General features: G+C 58.2%; 2 protein-coding genes across 5 annotated transcripts; one reads left to right on the top strand and one right to left on the bottom strand.

Annotated features, from left to right (window-relative positions):
• The first annotated feature begins 4,648 nt into the window (after positions 1-4,648).
• PSMC3 (proteasome 26S subunit, ATPase 3) lies at positions 4,649-10,368 on the top strand. The gene is made up of 12 exons (XM_061153404.1): positions 4,649-4,804; positions 5,066-5,149; positions 5,791-5,916; positions 6,296-6,400; positions 6,510-6,572; positions 6,815-6,952; positions 7,370-7,513; positions 7,629-7,777; positions 8,627-8,723; positions 8,920-9,065; positions 9,842-9,923; positions 10,207-10,368. The coding sequence occupies exons 1-12, from the start codon at positions 4,727-4,729 to the stop codon at positions 10,315-10,317; spliced, it is 1,323 nt and encodes a 440-aa protein (XP_061009387.1). The 5' UTR covers positions 4,649-4,726; the 3' UTR covers positions 10,318-10,368.
• Positions 10,369-12,270: 1,902 nt separating this feature from the next.
• Positions 12,271-20,463, bottom strand: SLC39A13 (solute carrier family 39 member 13). 4 transcript variants are annotated; one of them, XM_061153390.1, is made up of 10 exons: positions 20,382-20,400; positions 18,601-18,903; positions 16,295-16,408; positions 15,975-16,099; positions 15,197-15,301; positions 14,997-15,086; positions 14,272-14,322; positions 13,827-13,955; positions 13,539-13,638; positions 12,271-13,445 (listed from the first exon to the last, which is right to left on the bottom strand). In XM_061153390.1, the coding sequence occupies exons 2-9, from the start codon at positions 18,893-18,895 to the stop codon at positions 13,576-13,578; spliced, it is 972 nt and encodes a 323-aa protein (XP_061009373.1). In that variant the 5' UTR covers positions 18,896-18,903; positions 20,382-20,400; the 3' UTR covers positions 12,271-13,445; positions 13,539-13,575. The 4 variants fall into 4 exon arrangements, with proteins under 4 accessions (XP_061009373.1, XP_061009348.1, XP_061009353.1 ...); XM_061153365.1 differs by having other exon boundaries at positions 13,823-13,955; positions 20,382-20,398; XM_061153370.1 differs by lacking the exon at positions 15,197-15,301 and having other exon boundaries at positions 13,823-13,955; positions 15,975-16,114; positions 20,382-20,463.
• Between the last annotated feature and the right edge of the window lie 1,686 nt (positions 20,464-22,149).

The raw sequence follows: 22,149 nt of genomic DNA, 5'->3' as shown, positions 1-22,149 counted from the left end.
GCAGGGGTGGGCAAGGGGATGCAGTACAAACACAGCAAACCAGCCACAGAGAAAGTCTGTCAGAGGACTCCCCTGGTGGCCCAGTGGATGAGAATCTGCCTGCCAATGCAGGGGACACGGGTTCGATTCCTGGTCCGGGGAGATTCCACATGCCACAGGGCGACTAGGTCCATGCATCACAACACTGAGCCTGCGCTCTACAGCAAGAAAGTATAGAGAGCGGTCCCCACTCGCTGCAACTAGAGAAAGCCCGCACGCAGCAGTGAAGACCCAGGGCAGCCAATGAATAAACAGAATAAATTTTATTTATTTTTAATTGAAGGATAATTGCTTTACAATATTGTGTTGGTTTCTGCCATACATCAACACGAGTCAGCCATAGGTATACATACGTCCCCTCCCTAAAAAAAAAAAAAGAAAGACTGTTATAGTCAGCTCAGGCTGCCATAACACAATACCACATACCGGGTGGCTAAAATAACCGCAATTTGTTTCCTCGCAGTTTTGGGGATTGGAAGTGCAAAATCAAGGTGCCAGCAGGGTTGGTCCCTGGTGAGGCCCCCCTTCCTGGCTTGCAGACAGCCGTTTCTCAGTGTCCCTGCATGGAGTCTTCTCTGTGCTTATATGTAGAGAGGAGAGAGCAAGATTTCCCTCTCTTTAATCCCATCATGAGGGCCCCACTCTCATGATCTAATCGAACCCTAATTACTTCCCAAATGTCCCATCTCCAAATACGTCACATTGAGGGTTAGAGCTTCAACCTATGAATTTGGAGGCAGGGATACAAAATTCAATGCATAGTAATGATTAATTAGATTAAACAAAAATCCATACTGATGTTAATAAATAAATGAACAAATTAAAATCTTAATTAAAAAAAGAATAGGGTATTTACATAGTTTCAAAGTACTTCCTCACAAAATACTTGTGAATTTCGAGGGAAAAACCTCACCATGGAGAAGGTTTGCAGAACCAGATTAATCATTGAGAGAGATCGACATCTCCAGTAATGAGACAAAATGAAATCAGCTGCTACCTGAATGAGTGGAGTGAGAAACTCAGCATCTCTTCTGTGAGGCTCCTGCAAAGATGAATCACGTGAATGTAAAAATCACGAGGAAACACCAGATAAACACAAATGTAGAAATATTCTACAGGACTTCCCTGGTGGTCCAGTGGATAAAAATCCACCTGCCAATGCAGGGGACACGGATTTGATCCCTGGCCTGGAAGATTCCGCATGCTATGGAGCAACTAAAGCCCTTGCACCAGGACGGCTGAGCCCACGTATGGCAACTACTGAAGCCCGGGAGCCCTAGAGCCTGTTCCTGCAACAAGAGACTGCAATGAGAAGCCCGAGAACTGCAACTAGAGAGTAGCCCCCAGTCAGTGCAACTAGAGAAAGCCCGTGAATAACAATGAAGACCTGCCACAACTAAAAAATAAATACATTAATTAATTTTTTAAAAGACTGTTAACGCCAGATTTTTTTTTGGAAAGAAATATCCTACAAAGTATCTGTAATCTTCAAAACTGTCAAGGTCATGAAGCCAGGGAAAGACTGAGAAACGATCCCAGATTGAAAGAAACTAAAGCCCTACAACTAAATACCATGCCTGATTCTGATCTTGATTCTGGACGGAATCCAAGTCTGAATGCAGTCTGTCCTTTAATGCTGTGAAGAACATTACTGGGACAAGTGATGAAATCTGAATGGAGTCTAGGGGTTAGATGGTAGAAACATATCAAGGTTAACTTACTGGTACTGAAGTTGTATTGCGCTTAAGTAGGAAAATGTCCTTGTTTGTAGGAAATTCCCACCAAAGTATCTGAAATGATGTGGTATTTAGTCAGGAATTTTCTCTCAAAAGATTCAAGAAAAAAATTATTTACACTGTATTTGAAACTTTTCTTTAGGTTTGAGATTTTTAAAATAAAAATATATAATTTAAAAAAAAAAGACTAGCACAGGGTAAGGGGTTGTGGAGTGTGGGAGCAGAAGAGGCCCAAGAGGTGCAGGCTGCAGCATTAAAAGGCTGCTCTAGTGGATCTGGATGAGAAGGAGGCATTTAAGCAAAGACTTGAAGGAGCAAAGGTAAGGGAGTGAATCAAGAAAATATCCTGGAAAGAATATTTCAGGACAGCGGAACAGAGGCCAAAGTAGGAGTTGGCCTGGCCTGAGCAACAAGGAGCCATGTAACTGTGAGCAGGGAGGAAAGGAGTGGGAGTCAAGGTCCTGGAGAAAATTGTGGGGGAGGAAAAAAGTGGGGCTAGTGGTAAAGGGCCCACCTGCTGATGCAGAAGATGTAAGAGATGTGGGTTCAACTCCTGGGTCAGGAAGATCCCCTGGAGGAGGACATGGCAACCCACTCCAGTATTATTGCCTGGGGAATCCCATGGGCAGACGAGCCTGGCCGGCTACAGTCCCTGGGGTTGCACAGTTTGGACACAGCTGAAGCGACTTAGCAGCAAGCACAAAAGCCCCCGCAGGACCCACGAGGCTGTTTCAGGGACCTCCGCTTTTACTCTAAGTCTCGCACCTGCAGGGTTTTGAGCAGAGGAGTGACATGATCTAACGAGGCTTTAAAATAATTCCTTTGGTTGCTGTGTTGAGAACAGAGTACACAAGACAACTGGCTAGGATGCTTCAAAAATGTCAATGTCATGAAAGGCCAAAAAAGACTGGGAGACTGTTCTAAACGAAGGAGAACGTAGAGACCTGACAACTGACTGCCATGTGTGATTCTTGACTTGATATTGGATTTTTTTTTAAGGCTCTAAGATATGTTTTGGAGATAATTGAAGAAGTCCATATGGACTGTATGTTAGATTTTATTGCCTCAATATTAAATTCTTTAGGTATGACAATATACTCTGCTATAATGTATTGGAGTTCCATTATTAGACTGTCTTTACTCTTAGGAGACACAAGTTGAAATATTAGAGGTGAAGTAACATGATGTCTGCAATGTACTTTGAAATGGTTCAGAAAATACACAGAGAGCAAAAGAAAATGCAAATCAGTGAATCTAGGTGAACGATACGTAGGTATTCATTGTTTATTCTTTCAATTTTTTAATATATTTTGCAGTTTTCAAAATAACAGATTTTAAGAAGTATTGGGAGGGGTCCCCAGAAGAACAGATCCAATAGGAGACATATATGTATGTAAAGAGATTTATTATAAGGAACCGGCTCATACAATTACAGAGGTGGGAAACCTCCAGGGTAGGTAGGGTAAATTGGCAAACTGGAAACCCAGGAATGTTGCTGGTTTAGTTTCAGTCTGAATCAGGAGGCCTGAGATCCCATGGAGCTGCTGATATACATTTTAGTCTGAAAGCCAACAGGCACAAGACCCTGTTCAGTTCAGTTCAGTCGCTCAGTCGTGTCCGACTCTTTTCAACCCCATGGATTGCATCATGCCAGGCCTCCCTGTCCATCACCAACTCCCGGAGGTTACTCAAACTCAAGTCCATTGAGTCGGTGATGCCATCCAACCATCTCATCCTCTATCATCCCTTTCTCCTCCCGCCTTCAATCTTTCCCAGCATCAGGGTCTTTTCAAATGAGTCAGTTCTTTGCATCACGTGGCCAAAGTATTAGAGTTTCAGCTTCAACACCACTCCTTCCAATGAATATTCAGGACTGATTTCCTTTAGGATGGACTGGTTGGATCTCGTTGCAGTCCAAGAGACTCTCAAGAGTCTTCTCCAACACCACAGTTCAAAAGTGTCAATTCTTCGGTGCTCAGCTTTCTTTATAGTCCAACTCTCACATCCATTCATGACTACTGGAAAAACCATAGCTTTGACTAGTGGACTTTTGTTGGCAAAGTAATGGCTCTGCTTTTTAATAAGCTGTCTAGGTTGGTCATAACTTCTCTTCCAAGGATCAAGTGTAAGGACTGATATTTCAGTGTAAGTCCCAAGCCTGGATCCATATTCTTCGGCTTCCCTTGTGGCTCCCTCAGTAAAGAATCCGCCTGCAGGGTGGGTAGACCTGGGTTTGATCCCTGGGTTGGGAAGATCCCCTGGAGGAGGAAATGGCAACTCACTCCAGTATTCTTGCCTGGAGAATCCCTATGGACGGAGGAGCCTGGCGGACTGCAGTCCACGGTGTCATAAAGAGTTGGACACGACTGAGCGACTAAGCACAGAACCCAAGCCTAGAAGAAACCCAGCTCAAGACAGTCAGGAAGAAGGAGTTCCCTCTATCTCTGGGGGTGTTCAGCCTTTTGGAGCTATTCAGGCCTTCAGCTGATTGGATGAGGCTCACTCATTTTGGGGAATCCCCTAATTCCTAACTAGGCCGATTCTGCTGTTGAAAGACCGTCCCCCGCAACTACGCTCCTTCAAAAGCGCCCTGTGACGCGACTGATTAGGACTACGTTTCCCAAGGGCCCTGGGGACACTGGGTCTTTTCTCCCTCCCCTTTCTATTCCCCCTCTGGACGTGCCAGCCAATAGCGCTCTTCCTCTCGCTGCGGCAGAAACAGGACGAGGGCGGGAACTTTACAGCAGCTGCGGGGGCGGGTCCTGTGGCCTGGGATTCATCTTTTGAATCCGAGCAGCAGATTCGCCGCCGCAACGCGGCCCAAGCTAATTGTTTTCAAGAGTCAGGACTTGTTGACGGAGTCTCACTAGTCAAGAGCGGACGCAAAGAGAGGTAATATTAATCTCTCACCGCGGCTGCTGCCCGGATTAACCTTCAGGCTGCTTCTCCAAATGATGAATCTGCTGCCGAAACTCGAGAGTCCAGTGACTCGGCAGGAGAAGATGGCGACCGTGTGGGACGAAGCTGAGGTGCGCGCTGGGGAAGCCGGCGGTTCTGGAGCCCGGGCCACGGGGAGACCCCGCTGGCGGGAGGGGAGGCGGTGACTGCGGGGGTCAGGGTCGAGCCCGGTCCCGGGATTGGGGCCGCTTGGTCGCGACTCCATTCGGGTTTTTTTTTTTTTTTTTTTTTTTTGGCGGATAGTGGGTTAATTGAGGCGAAGAGTTGGCTAAGTCACTGTGCTGAGTTAACTGCCTTGAATTTAAGCAGAAAAAATTATTTTTTTTTCACAGCAAGATGGAATCGGGGAGGAGGTTCTCAAGATGTCCACAGAAGAAATCATCCAGCGCACACGGCTGCTGGACAGTGAGATCAAGGTGGGCGGTGAAGCCCCCTCTCGCTGCCCGCGACCTCACACACCGGGCAGGCCCTGGTGCTCCCACCGCGTCCTGCCTCTCTCGCGTCGTCTCCGGCCTCCCTCGGAGAGACGTGGGGACCGCGGTTTCCTCCTCAGACCAGAAAAAGAGGAAAGAAAGGGACGGGAGAGGGCCAGGGTGGTGGGAGACCAGGCCTGAGAGGGGGAATGGTCTGACTGCCGTTCCCATCTTGGTCTGGGAAGTATTCCTTTTGAGAGTCTGTCTTTGAAGAAGTCCCCATGTTACAGATGAGCAAACTGAGGCTAAAAGAGTTTTGTTTTGTTTTTTACCGCGGTGAGGTATGGCGCCTGTAATGAAAGGCAGAACCTGAAACCTGTGTTTGCTCAACTCAAAGTCTGGCTCTTTTCCCTTGAATACAACTACTTCTCCTGGAGGTTTCCCAATGGGCCTCCTGTTTCGACCTTTGCTGGTTGTGGACACAGTCAGGCTGAGCATTCAGAGAGCCTTCGAGCTGAGTGAAGGGGTGGGTGCAGGAGGCTTCCTCCGGCAGCCTGGATAAGGCGCTCCAATTCAGTGGCCCTCGGATAAGCTTGGGTAAAGCTGAACATTTCACCCTCACCTTCCATTCACCCTCACCCCAGATCATGAAGAGCGAAGTGTTGCGAGTCACCCACGAACTCCAGGCCATGAAGGACAAGATCAAAGAGAACAGCGAGAAAATCAAAGTGAACAAGACCCTGCCGTACCTCGTCTCCAACGTCATCGAGGTGTGTGTGTATGTGGAGGGGAAGAGGGGTCACTGGGGCTTGGAGACAGCCTGCCACTGGGGAAAGAGTGGGTAGGCCTTTTCAGGCCTAAATTGCATGCAGGATCTAATCCTCTTAGGTTCTCCTCCCCAGTGTAAGTTTTTAGGGGAATATACAGGCCTGAAAAGGCATCGGAAGCTTCATGTTTCTTTTTCTACTAGGTATTTTTCCTCGGGGGGTAGACGGGCACCTTTGCTGGGCTCAGGGCTAGGCTGAGGGGTGAGGTAGGAATCGCAAGCCCTGGGAATGCTGAGGTTGTCTAGGCCTCAGAAGTGCTGGGTTCTGCAGAGTACAGGGGGGCTGAGCAAGGTCTCTGGATCTGAGCTTCTTTCTTTCCCAGCTTCTAGATGTTGATCCCAATGACCAAGAGGAAGATGGTGCGAACATAGATCTAGACTCCCAAAGGAAGGGCAAGTGTGCAGTGATCAAAACCTCTACACGGCAGGTGAGGCTGGCTCAGCAAGGGCTGCAGAGGATGAGAGGGGGATGCGGGACAGGACTCGGGAGCCTCCCTGAGGGCAGTGACTGAGGCTGCACCTGGAATCCTTCTGCAGACCTACTTCCTGCCTGTGATTGGCTTGGTGGATGCCGAAAAGCTGAAGCCGGGAGACTTGGTGGTGAGTGGTGTCCCTGAGCCCGGGCGGGCCTTTTCCAGCGAGGTTCCTCCTCCTGCTGAGCTGAGCCCCTGCCCCCAGCCCAGGTCACTGTGGGTTCTGAACGTTTGCGGAGCTGCCCGCCGTTTGATTCTTGTGTTGCCCGGTCCTGAGGCTCTCCTTTCATTCTATGGACACCTGTCCCCCAGTCACTTGGGTAGGCCTTGAGGTGGGACAGAGCTGAGGTTTTCATGCTGTGTCCCCAGGGTGTGAACAAAGACTCCTATTTGATCCTGGAGACCCTGCCCACAGAGTACGACTCGCGGGTGAAGGCCATGGAGGTGGACGAGAGGCCTACGGAGCAGTACAGTGACATTGGGGGCCTGGATAAGCAGATTCAGGAGGTGAGGGGGGCCCGGCGCCTCACCAGCCTTTTGTGTTTCTCTGCTTCAGTGATCAGAGCACTTTTCCTCCCATGCCTCTTATCCTCGCAGCACTCAAGGGAGGCAGCTGGAACAGAGGCCATGGAACAGTTTAGGAGACCGAGCTCTGCAGAGTCTGAGTGACTTGCTCGGGATCTCAGACAGTTAGGGCCGGAGCCAGGACTGGAGCGCAGGCTCCTGTTCTTAGCCCATCCTTCTGCCCTATCCTGCTATTCTGGGAGTCCACCGCCAGCCTTGGTGGGAGCGCGTGTTCTGTCCTCTGGATGTGGGGCAAGGAGACGGCAGTGTCCCTGAGTTGAGTAGGAGGGTTACAGATAGGGTTAGGCTGTGGGAGCCCACAGGGCTTCACTCTCCTCACCCAGGTCTTCTTCCTGGCAGCTAGTGGAGGCCATCGTCCTGCCAATGAACCACAAGGAGAAGTTTGAGAACTTAGGGATCCAGCCCCCAAAGGGGGTGCTGATGTACGGGCCCCCAGGCACGGGGAAGACCCTGCTGGCCCGGGCCTGTGCTGCGCAGACCAAGGTGAGTGCCTTGGGAAGGATGGGGGGAGACGGGCAGGAGCTGAAACTCGGCCGGGTGGGCTTGAATCAAAGGGGCCTCTCGTGCCTTTGTCCTGATTCTGTCACCCCCACCCCAGGCCACCTTCCTGAAGCTGGCCGGCCCCCAGCTGGTGCAGATGTTCATCGGGGACGGTGCCAAGCTAGTCCGGGACGCCTTTGCGCTGGCCAAGGAGAAAGCGCCGTCCATCATCTTCATTGATGAGCTGGACGCCATCGGCACCAAGCGGTAAGGGGCGCGGGGTGCCAGCAGGCTGGTTGCTCTGGATGCCCGTGCTCCCACCCTGCTCGCCCTGGGATGGCGGCGGCTCTCGGCTTGTGCTTGTACTTCATCCTCTTCTGACTCACCTCCCTGCTTCGTTTCTTCCCCCCACCATCCTTTCTCCTCACAGCTGCCAGCAGGTTCCTCCCGAAGCATCACTCACCGGCTCCCACAGCCTCTCGGGCAGGCAGAGCCTGCTTTCCCCTTCTGGGCCTCCCCACTGCTCCCTAGCATACACGCTGGGCTCGCCACGGCCTGCAGGGCCCCGTGTGGTGCCCCTGCTCCCCTCCCTCCCCACCCCATCCCTGCCCTTTCCTCCCCGGCCCCCGCCGGGCTTACTCCAGGCAGCCCCACTGTTTGCAGGCCCACTCGTTGGCAGAGATTTGCCACCTGCTCTTTTCTCTCTGGAATGTGCTTTTCCTTCTTCCCTGATCTCCGCTGGTTGGTTGCCCAGTGATGTGTTTTCAGCCTTTGGATCTCAGCCTGAGGGACAGTTCCTCAGGGACAGCTGCCTGGGCCCCCTGTTCCATGCCGAGTCTGGGCCAGATCTCTGTATTTCTTCTGAGTTTTGGCTCAGTTTGTGATGGCACCTTCATCAGGGGCGCAGGCCAGCCAGTGGGTTTTGCTCACTGTTTTATCCTCACTTTGGCACCTGAGCCCAGAAGCCTCTCATCTCTGACACCATTTCTGTACTGGTCCCTGGGCTGGGCGAGACTTCTCTCTGCCCCGGGATGGGTTGGGTTGGGCTTCTGTTGGTGGAGCAGGGGAGGGCGCCCCCCGAGCTGCGGTCTCACCAGTGTCTCCTTCGGGGCCCAGCTTCGACAGTGAGAAGGCTGGGGACCGGGAGGTGCAGAGGACGATGCTGGAGCTGCTGAACCAGCTGGACGGCTTCCAGCCCAACACCCAAGTGAAGGTGAGCGTTGGCATCACTTCACAGGGGAAGAAGTGGGGCCGAGAGGTCAGGGGATCTTCTGTTGTCTCAGTGGCGCAGCTTGAGTTAGAATTAGAGGCGGTCTTGAACATCCCCTGCCGTCTCCCCTGAGCCGGGCTGCCTCCTTGCCTATCTCCGAAGCTGCCTCCTCCTTCAAGCGGCCGCGTCTCCTCCTCAGGTCATCGCAGCCACCAACAGGGTGGACATCCTGGATCCCGCCCTGCTCCGCTCCGGCCGGCTGGACCGCAAGATCGAGTTCCCCATGCCCAATGAGGAGGCCCGGGCCAGAATCATGCAGATCCATTCCCGGAAGATGAACGTCAGGTGGGTCAAGTCACGTGCGAGGCGCAGAGACGTCCTCTTAGGACTGAACTTCCCTGGGCTTCCCCTCTCCCTGCACCTCCCGTTCACATGGCGCTGTCCCCGCGGTGGTCTCAGTTTCTCCCATGCGCCCGACCTGATGCAGAACCTTACTGGGGCCTGGGATCCTCCGAGTTCCCCTGCACACATCCCCTCCCCCGGGACTGCAAGGTGTGCCGGCCCGGGCCGGTTCCTGGCCTCCCCCGCCCCAGCCGGTGAACACAGCCCAGCCTGGCCCAGGGGAACCCTGCCAGGGGCCAGGCAGACCTGGGTTCAAATCTGTGTGACCATCTGCAGGTGGCATAAGCCTGGGTTTCCTTCCTGGGACTTGGGGGTGAGTGCTCCAACCTCACGGGGCTGTGACCATGTCTGGTGCAGCACTCGGCGCAGGAGGGGAGTCAGCGCAGGGCTGTGCTGGGTCAGGGCCCACGCCGCCTGAGACAGACAGATCGCTGTCTTCTGTCTGCACAACCTCCTGCTCCCCCGGGCTGTGTCCCGGAGTCCAGGTGCATCTCGAAGGCTGGAGACACTAGAAATAACTTGGTCTAACCTACTCTGACCTCCCTCCCTCCCTCCCGCCTCTCCCTGCCCTGTGCAGCGGAGGGAAGAGGCATAGTGGGGATGGGACTTGCCTGTGATCTGGGCAAGTCGACCTCACTGCCTGAGGGAGCGTGTCGGGGACAGCTGCTCTTCCTGCCCCCTCCCCGAAAGTCACTGAGTCTCCCCCTACCTCCCCACAGTCCTGACGTGAACTATGAGGAGCTGGCCCGCTGTACGGACGACTTCAATGGGGCCCAGTGCAAGGCGGTGTGTGTGGAGGCGGTGAGTGTGGGCGCTTCATGCCACCGCCCTGCTCAGGCTGGTGGAGGTGGCCAAGGGAGGGGCAGAGACGGTGGAGGCTTCCGGGAGCTGGGCTGGGGCGTGGGGAGGGACCCGAGAGCCTGTCTTGTCTGTCCTGGGGGCTGGGGCATGGGGAGGGACCCGAGAGCCTGTCTGTCTGTCCTGGGGGCTGGGGCGTGGGGAGGGACCCGAGAGCCTGTCTGTCTGTCCTGGGGGCTGGGGCGTGGGGAGGGACCCGAGAGCCTGTCTGTCTGTCTGGGCACAGGGCATGATCGCGCTGCGCAGAGGTGCCACGGAGCTCACACATGAGGACTACATGGAGGGCATCTTGGAGGTCCAGGCCAAGAAGAAGGCCAATCTGCAGTACTACGCCTAGGGAGCCTCCTCTGGGGAACACTCGCAATAAAGGATGGTTTCCGGTCCCTGCCGCCGGTCTGTCTCGCCTTCCCTGGGCCTTGGGTGGAGGCGTCGGGGTGTATGCTGGAGGCCCTTGCCCCGGTGCTGCTGCTGGAAACCTGAGTGAGCCGTGGGCCTCAGACCAGTGGTCAGGGCGAGGCCCCCGGGCAGGGACGGCTGTGTGCCCAGCTGTTCCTGGGGTCTTCTGGCCCCCAGACCCCTCTGACTGCACACTCCCCACCCCGCCTCTCAGTCTGAGCTTCTGAAAATTCTCCTTAACCTGCAGCTCTCCCGAGGGGCCTACACAGAAGCCAAACTAGTGTTGCCCTTCCTTTTCAATTTTGGCGCTCTGGCCCTCGACCCTGCTTCCTGGTAAAGCCAGGCTCTGGGCCTTGGCTCCATGGGTCCTGGCTGCCAAGCCTTCTGTTTCTCTCCACGTCCCTGTTCGCTGTTGGCCCATTTCCTCCGGCTGAAAAAGGAGCTTCAAGCAAGATCCGCTGAGAGCCCTCCTAGGCCTAACCCCGGTCACGCTGTGTCCTCTCCCACCCCTGGTCCTGCCCCAGCCCCGTCCCTGTGACGCTCCATGTCTGGTCAGAGCCCTTTACCATCTTGCTGGTCTTCTCTGCCTGCCACCCTTGCAGCTCTGCCGCCTGAGAGCTGACCGGGCGGTTCACCGCTGGCTGAGGGCTCACCCTGGGCCACATGCTTTGCGGGGCTTCTGCCTAATTGTATCTAGTTAATCTCAGCCACCAGTAGGGCAGCCCTGTTTTATGGATGCATCTGAGCAGCTGGGCCAAGACCACACGACTCTTAGATGGCACGGCCAGGGTTCAAACCCGGGACTGGGCCTGAAGCTATTGTGTTGTCGTTAGCGGGTTTGACTGTCCCCCTCCCCGCTCCGCAAATGGCCTGTTAAAACAGCAACCCTTCGAGAACACCCCATTGGCTCTCAGTTGCACCCTGGCAAGAGCCCCTTACCCTTGTTTTCCCATCCCCTCGGAGGGGCCGTGCCCACGATCCCAGAACTGCTGCTGACTGCCGGCCCCACCCCTGACCTCGGAGCCCCGTCTGTAAATGGGACCTGGCTGCCTCCTGCAGCGGGCTGACTGCAACTGCGCCTGGGGGGTGGCGGGGGCTGGAGGACAGCCCTGGGTTCCTTCGTGCCACCAGGCCTGGGCCCACCAGGCCCCGGCTGTCACAACCAGGTAGAACAGGTCCCTTTTCACTGAAGATAGCTAGTCAGAGCCAGGCCCTCCCCACCTAGGAGCCAGCTGACCTGGGCTTCACACCCTGAACCAGACCCCGTGATGCGGTGAAGATGCGCCCCCCCCCCGCCCCCGACAGCCTGCCAAAGGTGGGAGAGGAAGCGGGGCTCCCCGTCCCCCTTCTCCCAGGAAGCGGGGGCTCCCCATCCCCCTTCTCCCAGGAAGCGGGGGCTCCCCGCCCACCTTCTCCCAGGAAGCAGGTCCCTCCCATGCCTGATGCTGGCTTTACTCTCAGTGTTCACTGGAGAGGAGGGTGTGGTTTAGAATAAAGATCTCATTTTTCCTTTTTAACAAAAAATAATTCCATGGAGGCCAAACCTGGAGACGACACTGTGGGTGGAGCTCCCTTATGCGGTGACGTTACTCAGGCCAGGCTGGGAAAAATCCCTTGGTTTGTAGGTCTGTGCGGACACCAGCCTTGGGGGTGATGTGGGCTATAATGACCTAGAACCAGGCTTTTATTGCATAAAAAGCTAACAACAGAACAAACCAGGGAAATGTGGAATGTACATACCCTGTTCTGAGAAGCAACTCTAAGAGTGCAGAGATGCGCAGAAGGGCTGGAAGGCGGGGATGACAGGCTGGGCAGCCTGCAGGAGCCAGGGCGCGCAGAGCAGCCACGCCGGCGGGGACGCGGGTGCCCGGCTCTTGTGTGCAGAACACAGGCGGCCAGTTTGTGTGTATTTATTTGCATCTCGTCTATACAACAGGTTATTTACAGATATAAACGAAACCACAGCAAAACTGCTGTAAAACCCTTCAGCCCCTCCTGACGCGACTCCTCCCGACGCCCACGGCCGAGCGGTGGGGCTGGAGCCGGCTGTGGAGTGGGCCAGCTGAGTACCTGGGCGTCGGCCAAGGGAAATAGCTGGGGATTATGGCTTCAGCATTCTCCCAGAGCACATTCCTGAGCGCTGACAACGTGGAGCCCTCGCCACCCCCACCCAGCCCCACTGGCGGTGGGCCGGGGAAGGGGCCCGCGTGGGGGGTGGGCGGCCACGGTTCCTCGTCTTCCCGCCCCCAGCGTGTCTGTCGGACCCCGGGCTGGCAGGAGCTCCCGAGCGGACGGGGAGGACGCTGGCCCGGGGCCGTGCGCTGCCCTGCTGGCTGCCGTTTGGCAGCTGGAGGTGGCAAGAGCTGCCGGTGCTGCCAGGAAGGCGGAGGCGGGGGAACAGGAGCCGGCCCAGGGCTGACAGGGAACAGGTCTTAGAAAGCATCTCCCAGCTCCACGCTGGGTGCAGTAGGACCGTCAGCGCCGAGCGGAGCCAGGGGCGAGGCACTCGCCTCTCCTCTCTTTGGCCTTGGAGCTGGTGAAGGAAGGACCAGGATGCGGGCCGAGAAAAGGTGCCCCAGCCTTGGTCCCTGGCTGCTCGGGGCCGGGTGCACGCGCCCAGGGGCTTACCCCCTCAGGCCAGGGCCCCCTGAGGCCTCGGCGGGGGACAGCTTGGGGCTCTCAGCAGGCCTGGCTCCTTGGGCGGCTCACTCCTCCTGGCGGCGTGCAGAGGTCTCTGCTCGGGACCGGCGCTCCCGTGCCTCACTGCTGACTCCGGGGGTGCGAGACCACAGGGTGGCAGGGGGAGGAGACCGCAGTGGGCCGGCCGGGCGTCAGGGATCACAGTGTCGGCCTCGCACACACCTCTGGTCACATGTGCACACCACACGCACACCCCCCACCCTCGGGTTGGAGGCACACTCTCACTCACACACATGGTCACAGAGTGAATCCGAGTCTCTTATTGCTGTGCAGGGGAGGGGCGCCTGGGACAGTCACTCCACGAAGACCGAGAACAGCACCATCACCATGATGCCTGCGCAGAGCAGAAGCACCTGCTGCAGGGAGCGCCTGCGGGGGGAGAAGGCCGGGGCTCAGGGGGCCGCGCGGGCCGGCGGGCAGCGGGCAGGGGCCTGCCAACGGCAGGGCCGGCGGGCAGCTCACCACGGGTCGTCTTCCTCCAGGAGGTCGGGCAGCACGTTCACCAGGGCAATGTAGAGAAAGCCGCCGGAGGTGAAGGGCAGGATCCAGGCCACCGTCTCCTCTGCAGCAGGGGGAGGAGCCCTGACTGGCTGGGGGGGCCAGGCGGCCACATGTACCGACCGCCACCCCTGCTCCCCGCCGTGGGGCGGACCAGGGCAGAGCCGGGCTTGGATACCCGGGTCAGGGCGGCCGTGCCCTTCGGCCGGGGCCCCTCTGCGGACCGCCACCACCCCCCACGCCCGTACCTACTCCCTTGGGGGACTGCGCGCAGATGGCAAAACAGGCGCCCAGCAGGCCCCCCAGTGCTGTCGAGAGCTGCAGCTTGGCTGCGCTCCATCGGTCAAAGCCGGCCCGGAGCAAGATGGCAAAGTCGCCCACCTGAGGGGAGGTCCAGACGATCACTCTGGGCCCCGGTGGGGCCAGATGCCCTGAGCATCTCAGGTGTGCACAGGTCCACTGAGCCCCCAGCAGCAGCCCCATCGCTGGGACCCCCGGCCCACATCCCCTCTGCTGGGCCCCCAGTCCCCAGGAGGCTGCAGCGTGCCTGCAATGGTGGTTGCAGCCTGAGTAGGCTGAGTAACCCCAGGTCTCTGGTGCAGCCCCCCAAGCCCCCATTGCTGGGCAGTCCCACCCAAAGTACCCCCCACCAGCTGCACACCCGCACGGCTGATCACAGTGAGCCTGTGGCACTCACCTCATGGGGGATCTCATGCAGGAGGATGGCCATGGTGGTCAGGAGCCCGATCTGCAGGGAGGGGAGTGTGTGTGGGGGGTCTGTGTTGAGGGCACCCACCTGCCCGCTCATCCTACCAGTGTCTGCTCTGGGTCCCTGGCGGGACACCATTTGGCTACTAGAAATACAGCAGCAAATGGAACAGACCAGGAACCCGCCCTCAAGAAGCTAACCATCCGGGGTGGAGAGGCGAGGACTGCGTGAACACTGGAGCCATGTGACTACACACCGTGACGGGCCACGGGGACCAGAGGGACTGCGTGCGACGGGACACGGGGGGCCTGACTGAGACGAGGGGTCAGCAGAGGCCTCTCTGAGAAAGTGCTTTTGGAACAGAGGCCTGAGGATGAGAGCAGGAGAAAGAACACTCCAAGCAGAGGCAGCAGGGAGGAGGAAGCCACAGGTGGGGGGCGAGGTGGGCCAATTCAAGGGCAGACAGTGCTCAGGGCCAAGCACAGAGGGCAGAGGGAGCCGAGTGGGGAGAAGCATCAGGAAGTAGGCAGGGGCCGAGTCTAGCAGCTTGGCTGAGGCCCGTGGTCCCAACGAGGACGGCTGGGATAAGGTGCCGGGTGCAGGGAGCGTGGTGGAGATGGACTGGAGGCCGCCTCTGGAGGCAGGGCCGCCTGGTCAATGTGGGCCCTGCACGCCCATCGCGATGGCCTACCCCCCGCCCCAGCCTCACTCACCTTCTTGCTCACAAGGAAGCTGGCGGCCACCGCCAGCCCATGGGTGAAGTTGTCTATGGTGTTGGCCAGCAGGTTGAGATAGCCACTGACCTGGGTGAGGAGGGACAGGGTTGGGCTGAGCCAGGCAGGCGGGCCTGAGCCGGGCCGGCCACTCAGGGAGGGGCGGCTGTAGGACGGGAGGCCCCGAGCGGGCCACTCACTTTGATGTTCCGGACCACGGCGCTGAGGCCGGGCTCTGCAGCCGGCTGGGCCAGATAGTGGCCTCCATTGAGCGCGGCAGCAACTGCGGGGTCTTTGCTGGGGGCCTAGGGCCAGGAGAAGGGGGGAGAGGTGACATTAGATGCCCCCCACTCGGCCAGGGTAAACAAAGGGAGTGAGAGATGGAGGAGTCAGGGGACACCCCTTTTACCTGGCTGGACTGCGCTGCCCCACCAGCCGGGTGACCCCAGACCCAACAGGCCCTCTGCCTCCCACACTGCTGTCACTGGCATCTACGGGGACCAGTGACGGCAGGGGCTGGGGCCCGGATCCTTCCAGACAAGCTGGCCCAGCCTCCCAGAGCTCCCAGGAAAGGGCCAAGAGACCCTCTTTTTTTAGGGCTTGACTCAAAACCTGAATATTCAATGGAAGGGCTATTGCTGAAGCTGAAACTGCAATACTTTGGCCACCTGATGCGAAGAACTGACTCACTGGAAAAGACCCTGATGCTAGGAAAGACTGAGGGTGGGAGGAGAAAGGGAAGACAGAGGATGAGATGGCTGGATGGCATCACTGACTCAATGGACATGGGTTTGAGTAAACTCCAGGAGTGGTGATGGACAGGGAGGCCTGGCGTGCTGCAGTCCACGGGGTCGCGAAGAGTCAGACCCGACTGAGGGACTGAACTGAACTGAACTGACTTAAAACCTGGGCCTGCAGGCCCTAGCACCACCACAGAACGAAGGCTGACCTGTGTGGGCTCTGGGGTTTGGGGCTCACCTGGCTGGTCTCCTCCTTCCCCTTGCTGTCCAAGAACAACTTCTCCAACACCAGGAAGGTCAGGAAGCCAGCAATGACCCACAGTCCCAGCTGCTGTTGCTGCTGCAAGCTCTGCCCCTCACCACCTGCAGGGGGCAGCACTGACAAGCCAGGCCCGGCCAGGGCACAGATTGGGGGTGGGGAGCCCCCCATTGGAACTGGGGCACCGGGACCGTGACAGATGTCCAGGAACCCCTCTCCCAGTCATTCTGCAGGCCTGGGCACCAGCTCCCACCCACCGCCACCACCCTCCTGGCCCCCCAGCCTGTGGCCTCACTCACCAGAGCTGGCACTGTTCGTGTAGGCCCACGCCTCGGGGAGCAGGTGGAGAAACACGTTGCCCAGAAGTCCCCCCAGGGCAAAGCTGAGCAGCTGTTTCAGGCGCCGTGCCCCAGCTACAAGGCAGAGATGCGGGACCTGGGAACCAAGGCCAGAGTCCCTGGCCTGACCCCTTCCCCACTCAGCTTACTGGGCTCCTAGTGTGATCTCAACCAGACTGCAGATCTCTGGAAGGCTGCATGTGGGCTGCTGGCCTTCCCGGGCCCCCCAGCCTCCAGTCTCAATAGGGGCTGGTGTTCAGCAAGAATTCAGCGCGTCCTCCAGGATGCCCGTGAAGCCACTACTGCTCCAGGGCTAAGAGACCGGACAGGTCCCGGCTCCCAAAGCCAGCAGCTGGTTAAGTCTGGGCAGATTACTTCCAGGACTCAGTTTCATCATCTGTAACGTAGGGACAACTGTATCTACCTGACAGTGACTGATCTTGAGGAAATTAAATGACAACACGTCCAGGAAATGCTTATTAAAGAGGAGTTTTTCTTTTCTCAGCCACTGGCACTCTCAGCAAAGTGGCAGAGATCTGACAACTTGTGCAGACTTAGAATATCCAGAGTTGGAAGTGCCCTAAGGGGGCCATCTCGAAACCTTTGGTCCAACAGACAAACCGAGGCCCAGAGGGAAAAGGTGGCTTGGTGGCGGGGGTTGGGGGGTATGATCCCAGGGTAGCTACTGCTTCCAGGCTGTGCAACCTTGGGCTCCTCGAGAACTTCTCTGTGCCTGTGCGTCCCCGTTTGTAAAGTGGAGCTAACAATCCAAGTCCTCCCTAGGCTGACCCCACAGGGATGCTATGAGAGGGGCAGCAGCTCCGGGCCTGAAGAGGGCTGTGTACACAGCTGCGGTGCCAGCCCTCAGCCCAGTGTCCGGCATGGCTGCGTGCCTCACTGTCTGCTGAATGAACAGTTCCTAAGCCTGGCAGGCAGCACAAGTCCCTGGGGAACCCTCGCTTCAAAGCTTCCCAGGGCTGGTCCAGAACTGTGTCATTGTCCTGGCTGGGGGCGACAGGCACCTGCATCTTTAGGGCTCCCCATCTGACCCTGTTTATCTTTCATCACAGAATGTCACTGTGGACACGCGCACACCATAGGAAGGGGAAGCCAAGGAAAGCCCTCTGCCACGCCTGCGCCCATCTCCCAGGTGCCCTCCCCAGAGGAGGCGGGCTGCCGGCCTCTCCGTGTTCCAGGGAAGGCCGCCCTGGGGGCTCTGGGTCTGAGCACCCTTTTGCACGCGGAACGGGGCCGAAGCGAGAGGCAGCGCTTTGTACGGGGCACTGGCTGGTGCACATGGAGCCCGCTCCCAGTGCTGGGCAGTCTTCTTTTTCTTCCACGTTAACAGGCTAATTGATGTGGTGTGCTCCACGGCCCACCTTGGGCCCACCACCCCCACCCTTGGAGGGGTCGCCGTGGCACCACCTGCCACACGAAGCCAGCCTCGCTGCTGCTGAAGCCTGGGACGTGAGCCTGCACACTCCATGCCTAAGCATGGTTGAGACAGCAAGGAAACTCTGGCCAGAGGCAACGCCTAGTCCCGCTGCTCATCAGGTCTGTGTATGGCGTTTCGTGTATCACCCCAGAGGTATAACATCAAGACGGGCTGAGTAGCAACCGTCTTCTCCTGCATCATCCCACCCGCCCCACCAGTACCAGCACCCCACGTCTCAGTAAGATCCCAAACCCACTCCTCACTCGCTAAATATGGTACAAGGTGACACTCAGGGGAGGCAGGTCTACTTGTGTTCAAGAACCCCCCCTCCCAGGTCTGGAAGCCAGGATGGACGATATCCCCCAGGCTGTTCAGTGGCTGGGCAGTCTTCCAAGCGCTTTACCAGTATTAGTTCATTTAATCATCACAGTAACATCTATGAAGCCGATAACTGTTATTCTCCCTGTTTTTAAGGTTGGGACCTTGAGGCAGAGCGAAGTTAAGGAACTCACCCTGTACCACCCAACCGGTAAGTGGCAGAGCCAAGCTTTGAACCCCAGGCAGCCTGGCGTCCTATTTCCAGCCTTGCCTCTCGCTTCGCAGTGAATGTTCGCTGACGTTCGTCTTTCAGGATAAACAGGTGCACAAACGGATGAGCAAATGAGCACAGCGCACCCTGGCTCACGGGACCGCGGGGAAGAACTGTACTCGGTCCAGCCCTCTATCTCAGACACGCTGCCGCCTGGGACGAGACCCGGCTCTCCCAGCAAGGGCAGCGGCATGGTTCCCCGGTCACCTGCCGCCCCCAGGTGCCGGAGGGGCCATCACCCACCTTCTGAGCGCAGCGTGGTCCCCATCTCCAAGGGAATGACAAGCAGCGGGAAGACCCCGCTGAGCCCCACCATGAGCGAGCCCAGGAGGGAGCAGATCCACGTCTCCAGCCTCTCGCCACTCAGCAGGGCCCCCCAGGACTCACTCTCCTTATTGTCCAGGCGACAGGCCGCCGCCGCCCCCCGGCTCCGGAGGGCCTGCTGGGAGCCCCCAGTCCCTCCCAGGAGCTCCAGGGCGAGGGCAGCGAGGAAGAGGAGCCTCTGTCCCGCCATGCCGGGGCAGGGACATCCAGGCATGCCACGTGCTGAAAGACACACAAAGGCCACTTATGTGAGCGGCCACCCTTGGCCGTGCACCTGCTTAGAAGACATGGCACCTGGACCTTCCCCGCGCTCCCGGCGGCCACAGCGCCTCCTGCCCGCCTCCCCCAGGGCCTCCGAGGACCCCTGTGAGGGGTGCATAGAGCAACGGGGCTCTGTTCTTCCACACCCCACTTCCAAGGACCACACATTTCTTTTTTTCCTTGGGAGCCATTTCCAGACTTTATGTCAGCCTGTCCGCCTAAGGCTAAACTTTCCTTAATGACAGGGTGAGGCGCTGGCTGGGTTCCCTTCAGCCACCGGCAGGCGCGCCCCATCAGGGTGTCTGGCTGCCAGGGGAGAAAGCTTGGCTGCCAGGATGCGCCCCAGTGAGGACACCCCCAGGGGCGGCGGCCGGCGGCACTGTCTAGATTGACGGGATGAGCTTAGGAAGTTGCAGGTGGCGGGAGCCAAGCAGCTGGGCGAGGTCAAGACCATCAGGGCTTCTTCCTAGGAAATGAGTCTAATATCCTGGGGCCCGGAGACAGACAGGAGGTGAGACTGGAGAGGCTCCTTCAGTGACGAGCAGCCTCCCAGATGCACATCCAAGACCCACCCTTAACTCTGTGCTCCACGCTTAGAGCTGCTTGGCTTGCAGTGCTGTGTGCTTAGTCGCTCAGCCCTGTCGACTCTTTGCAACCCCGTGGACTGTGGCCCGCCAGGCTCCTCTGTCCATGGGGACGCTCCAGGCAAGAATACTGGAGTGGGATGCCGAGCCCTCCTCGCCTGACTGCGGACAAGTCCCTAAAGCCCTTCTCTGAGCCCTTAGTCGCCTCCTCCGAGGGAGATCAGTATGGCCTCCCTCCCTTGGTCATGAGGGTGAGATGAGTTTGCCCGTCAGGTGAGTCTGCCTAGCATGCTGAAGGCACAGACAGCCCTCCTCACGTTAAGGGAGCACCCGGCGGGCAGATCACAGGACCTGGATGTGAGTCAACCAAGAGGGAAGTTCAACCTGGGAACTCAGGCATGAGGTTTAAATGTGGTCTGCCCAGCCTCCGGCTGGCTGTGACCTTGAGCCGGTGATGTCCTTGCCTCAGTTTCCTCATTTGCTGATGGAGGTGGGAGGGAGGGAAAGCAGCTGGAAGAGACGCTGGGGTCTGGGATCTCCAGGCCTTAACGGGACCCTGATGAAACCCACTGGGCTCCACTGGGGACCAAAGGTGGGACTGCGGCCAGGAGGCCGGGCTTGGGAGGTAGAGGCGGGTCACGGTTAAAGGTGAGGGGGCCCCAAGTGTGGAACAGGAGATGGGGGGTACCGAGAGAGTCAGAGAGGAAGAGGGAAGGGGGGAAGCAAGAGCGGCAGAGTGAAGAGGGGGAGAGCCAAAGACGGATGCGGAGCCGGGAGAGAGGGGGACGACGCGTGGGGAGACAGGAGAAGAGCCCAAGGAAGTTTTAGCTCCCCGGCGAGAGGCCCAGGTCTGACCTGGACAAGGGGATCGGCAGAGTCCGTCCCGTCCGGGGCTCGGGCCCCGGGCGTCGGGCAGTCACTCACCGTGCGGCGGTGGCGGCGGCGGCGCTCCAGGCGGCCCCGGCCATCCAGCTGCGGCACCGCGCCCCGCCCCGGCTCTGCCCCGCCCGGCCCGGCCCGGCGCCCCCCTCCACCCGGGCCCGGAGCCGCCCCCAGCGCGCGGCCACGTCACACGGGACCTGTCCGGAACCCGGCGCGCCGCGCGCCGCGGGGTCGCGGGGGGAGCGGCGGTAGAGGGGCGCGCTTCCGCCTCGAGGCTATGGGGGACCCAGGAGGCTGGCGCACTTCCGCTCGGGCCGGACCCGGGACGGCGGCGGGGAGTGTCGGGCGGAAGTGGGAGCCCTGTGGGCACCCGGCTCGGCCTGGCAGCGCGAGGGCGGAGGCAGCGGCCCCCGCAGGGACCGCGAGTGGCCAGGGGACTTGGGCTTGCGGGGCCCGGCCGCCGCTTCCTCCCTAGGGCGGCGGTGCCGGCCGCGGCCGCACGGGGGCGCGCTCGGCCGCCGGACGGCGCCGCCCCGGGACGGGGTGCGGGTGTGCGGGGCGGGGGACGGCTGCCGCGCGCTCCCGCTCTGAGTCAGCCGGGCCTGGCTCCTCCATGAGCCAGGGAAAGGGGAAGTGCCTGCCACAGGGAGGGGCCTAGCCCCGGGAACCTCAGAAGAGGGAATTTTATTCTTACTCATCGAATTATTTTTATGCTTTGGTTTTTCACTGGGAACCTCAAGCCTTTTGTCTCCAGGGCTTGTAACCCTTTGGAGTCCAATGCACGGTGGCCCGACGTTGCTGCCCGGTAAACTCCAAATATTGGGGAGCAGAGCCTCAGTGCTTCCCTCACTTTAGACGAAGGCAGCAAACAGTAGCATCATTGTTGTGATTGTAACTGCAGTTTAACTGAACATCTACGATGTGCCATTCACTCTGCTCGTACTGTCTTCACTGAATCCTCGGGTCTGTCCCACTAAGGTGGGGGAATGTTACCCCAGGGTCGCACAAATGGCGGAAGCCCGATTCAAACCTGGGTGTCCCTGGACCCAGAGCATGTGAGAGCACTTCTCTCTTGCAGGACCATGGGACTCCGGTTTGGCATTTCCACTTTTGCATTCTTCTTGGGGAATCAGCCAGGACCATATAATACTAGGAAGGGGCACTTGGGTGCTCCCTTGGGTAGAGATTGTGAGCGGGTTGAGAGTCTCCGAGCCTCTGACCCTCTTCTACTCCTGCGGTGGATCCTTCATCCGTCATGTGTCACTCTCCGTTACAGGGGGCTCGGACAGCACAGGGCTGTCACGGGCTACACCGGTTGCCCTGTTCCACCTCACTCGCCCACGTTTGCCCTTCTTAAGCCCCCAGCCACACAGCGGATCAGCTTTCCTTTGAAACTCCCGTGTGCCTCATCCACCAGGCACTTAGGTCTGCTGGGGCGCCCTCCTGTTCTGCTTCCAGAGTTCTGAAGTGGAAGCCCCAAGTTACTTACTTTGTGAAGGGAGGAGGACGCTCCAGGATGCTGCTTTGGGATCTCTTAAGATGCCCTCCCCACCTATGCAAATCACTCCATCACATGCAAAACACTTCACAATATACAAATGATTTCACAATAACACAGTCAGCATTCCCGCCACTAGGAGCTGAGGACTGCTGGCCACCAGTAAGGGGATGGGCAAGACCCAGCTAGAAACACCACATGCTGCCTTCTCTCTGCCCTTTCCTCTCACTCGGACCGGAATTT

The sequence above is a fragment of the Dama dama genome, chromosome 1, assembly GCF_033118175.1.
Source record: "Dama dama isolate Ldn47 chromosome 1, ASM3311817v1, whole genome shotgun sequence".
Classification (NCBI taxonomy): Eukaryota; Metazoa; Chordata; class Mammalia; order Artiodactyla; family Cervidae; genus Dama; species Dama dama.
Note: the sequence above shows the minus strand (reverse complement) of the source record. Positions and strands in the feature narration are given on the sequence as shown.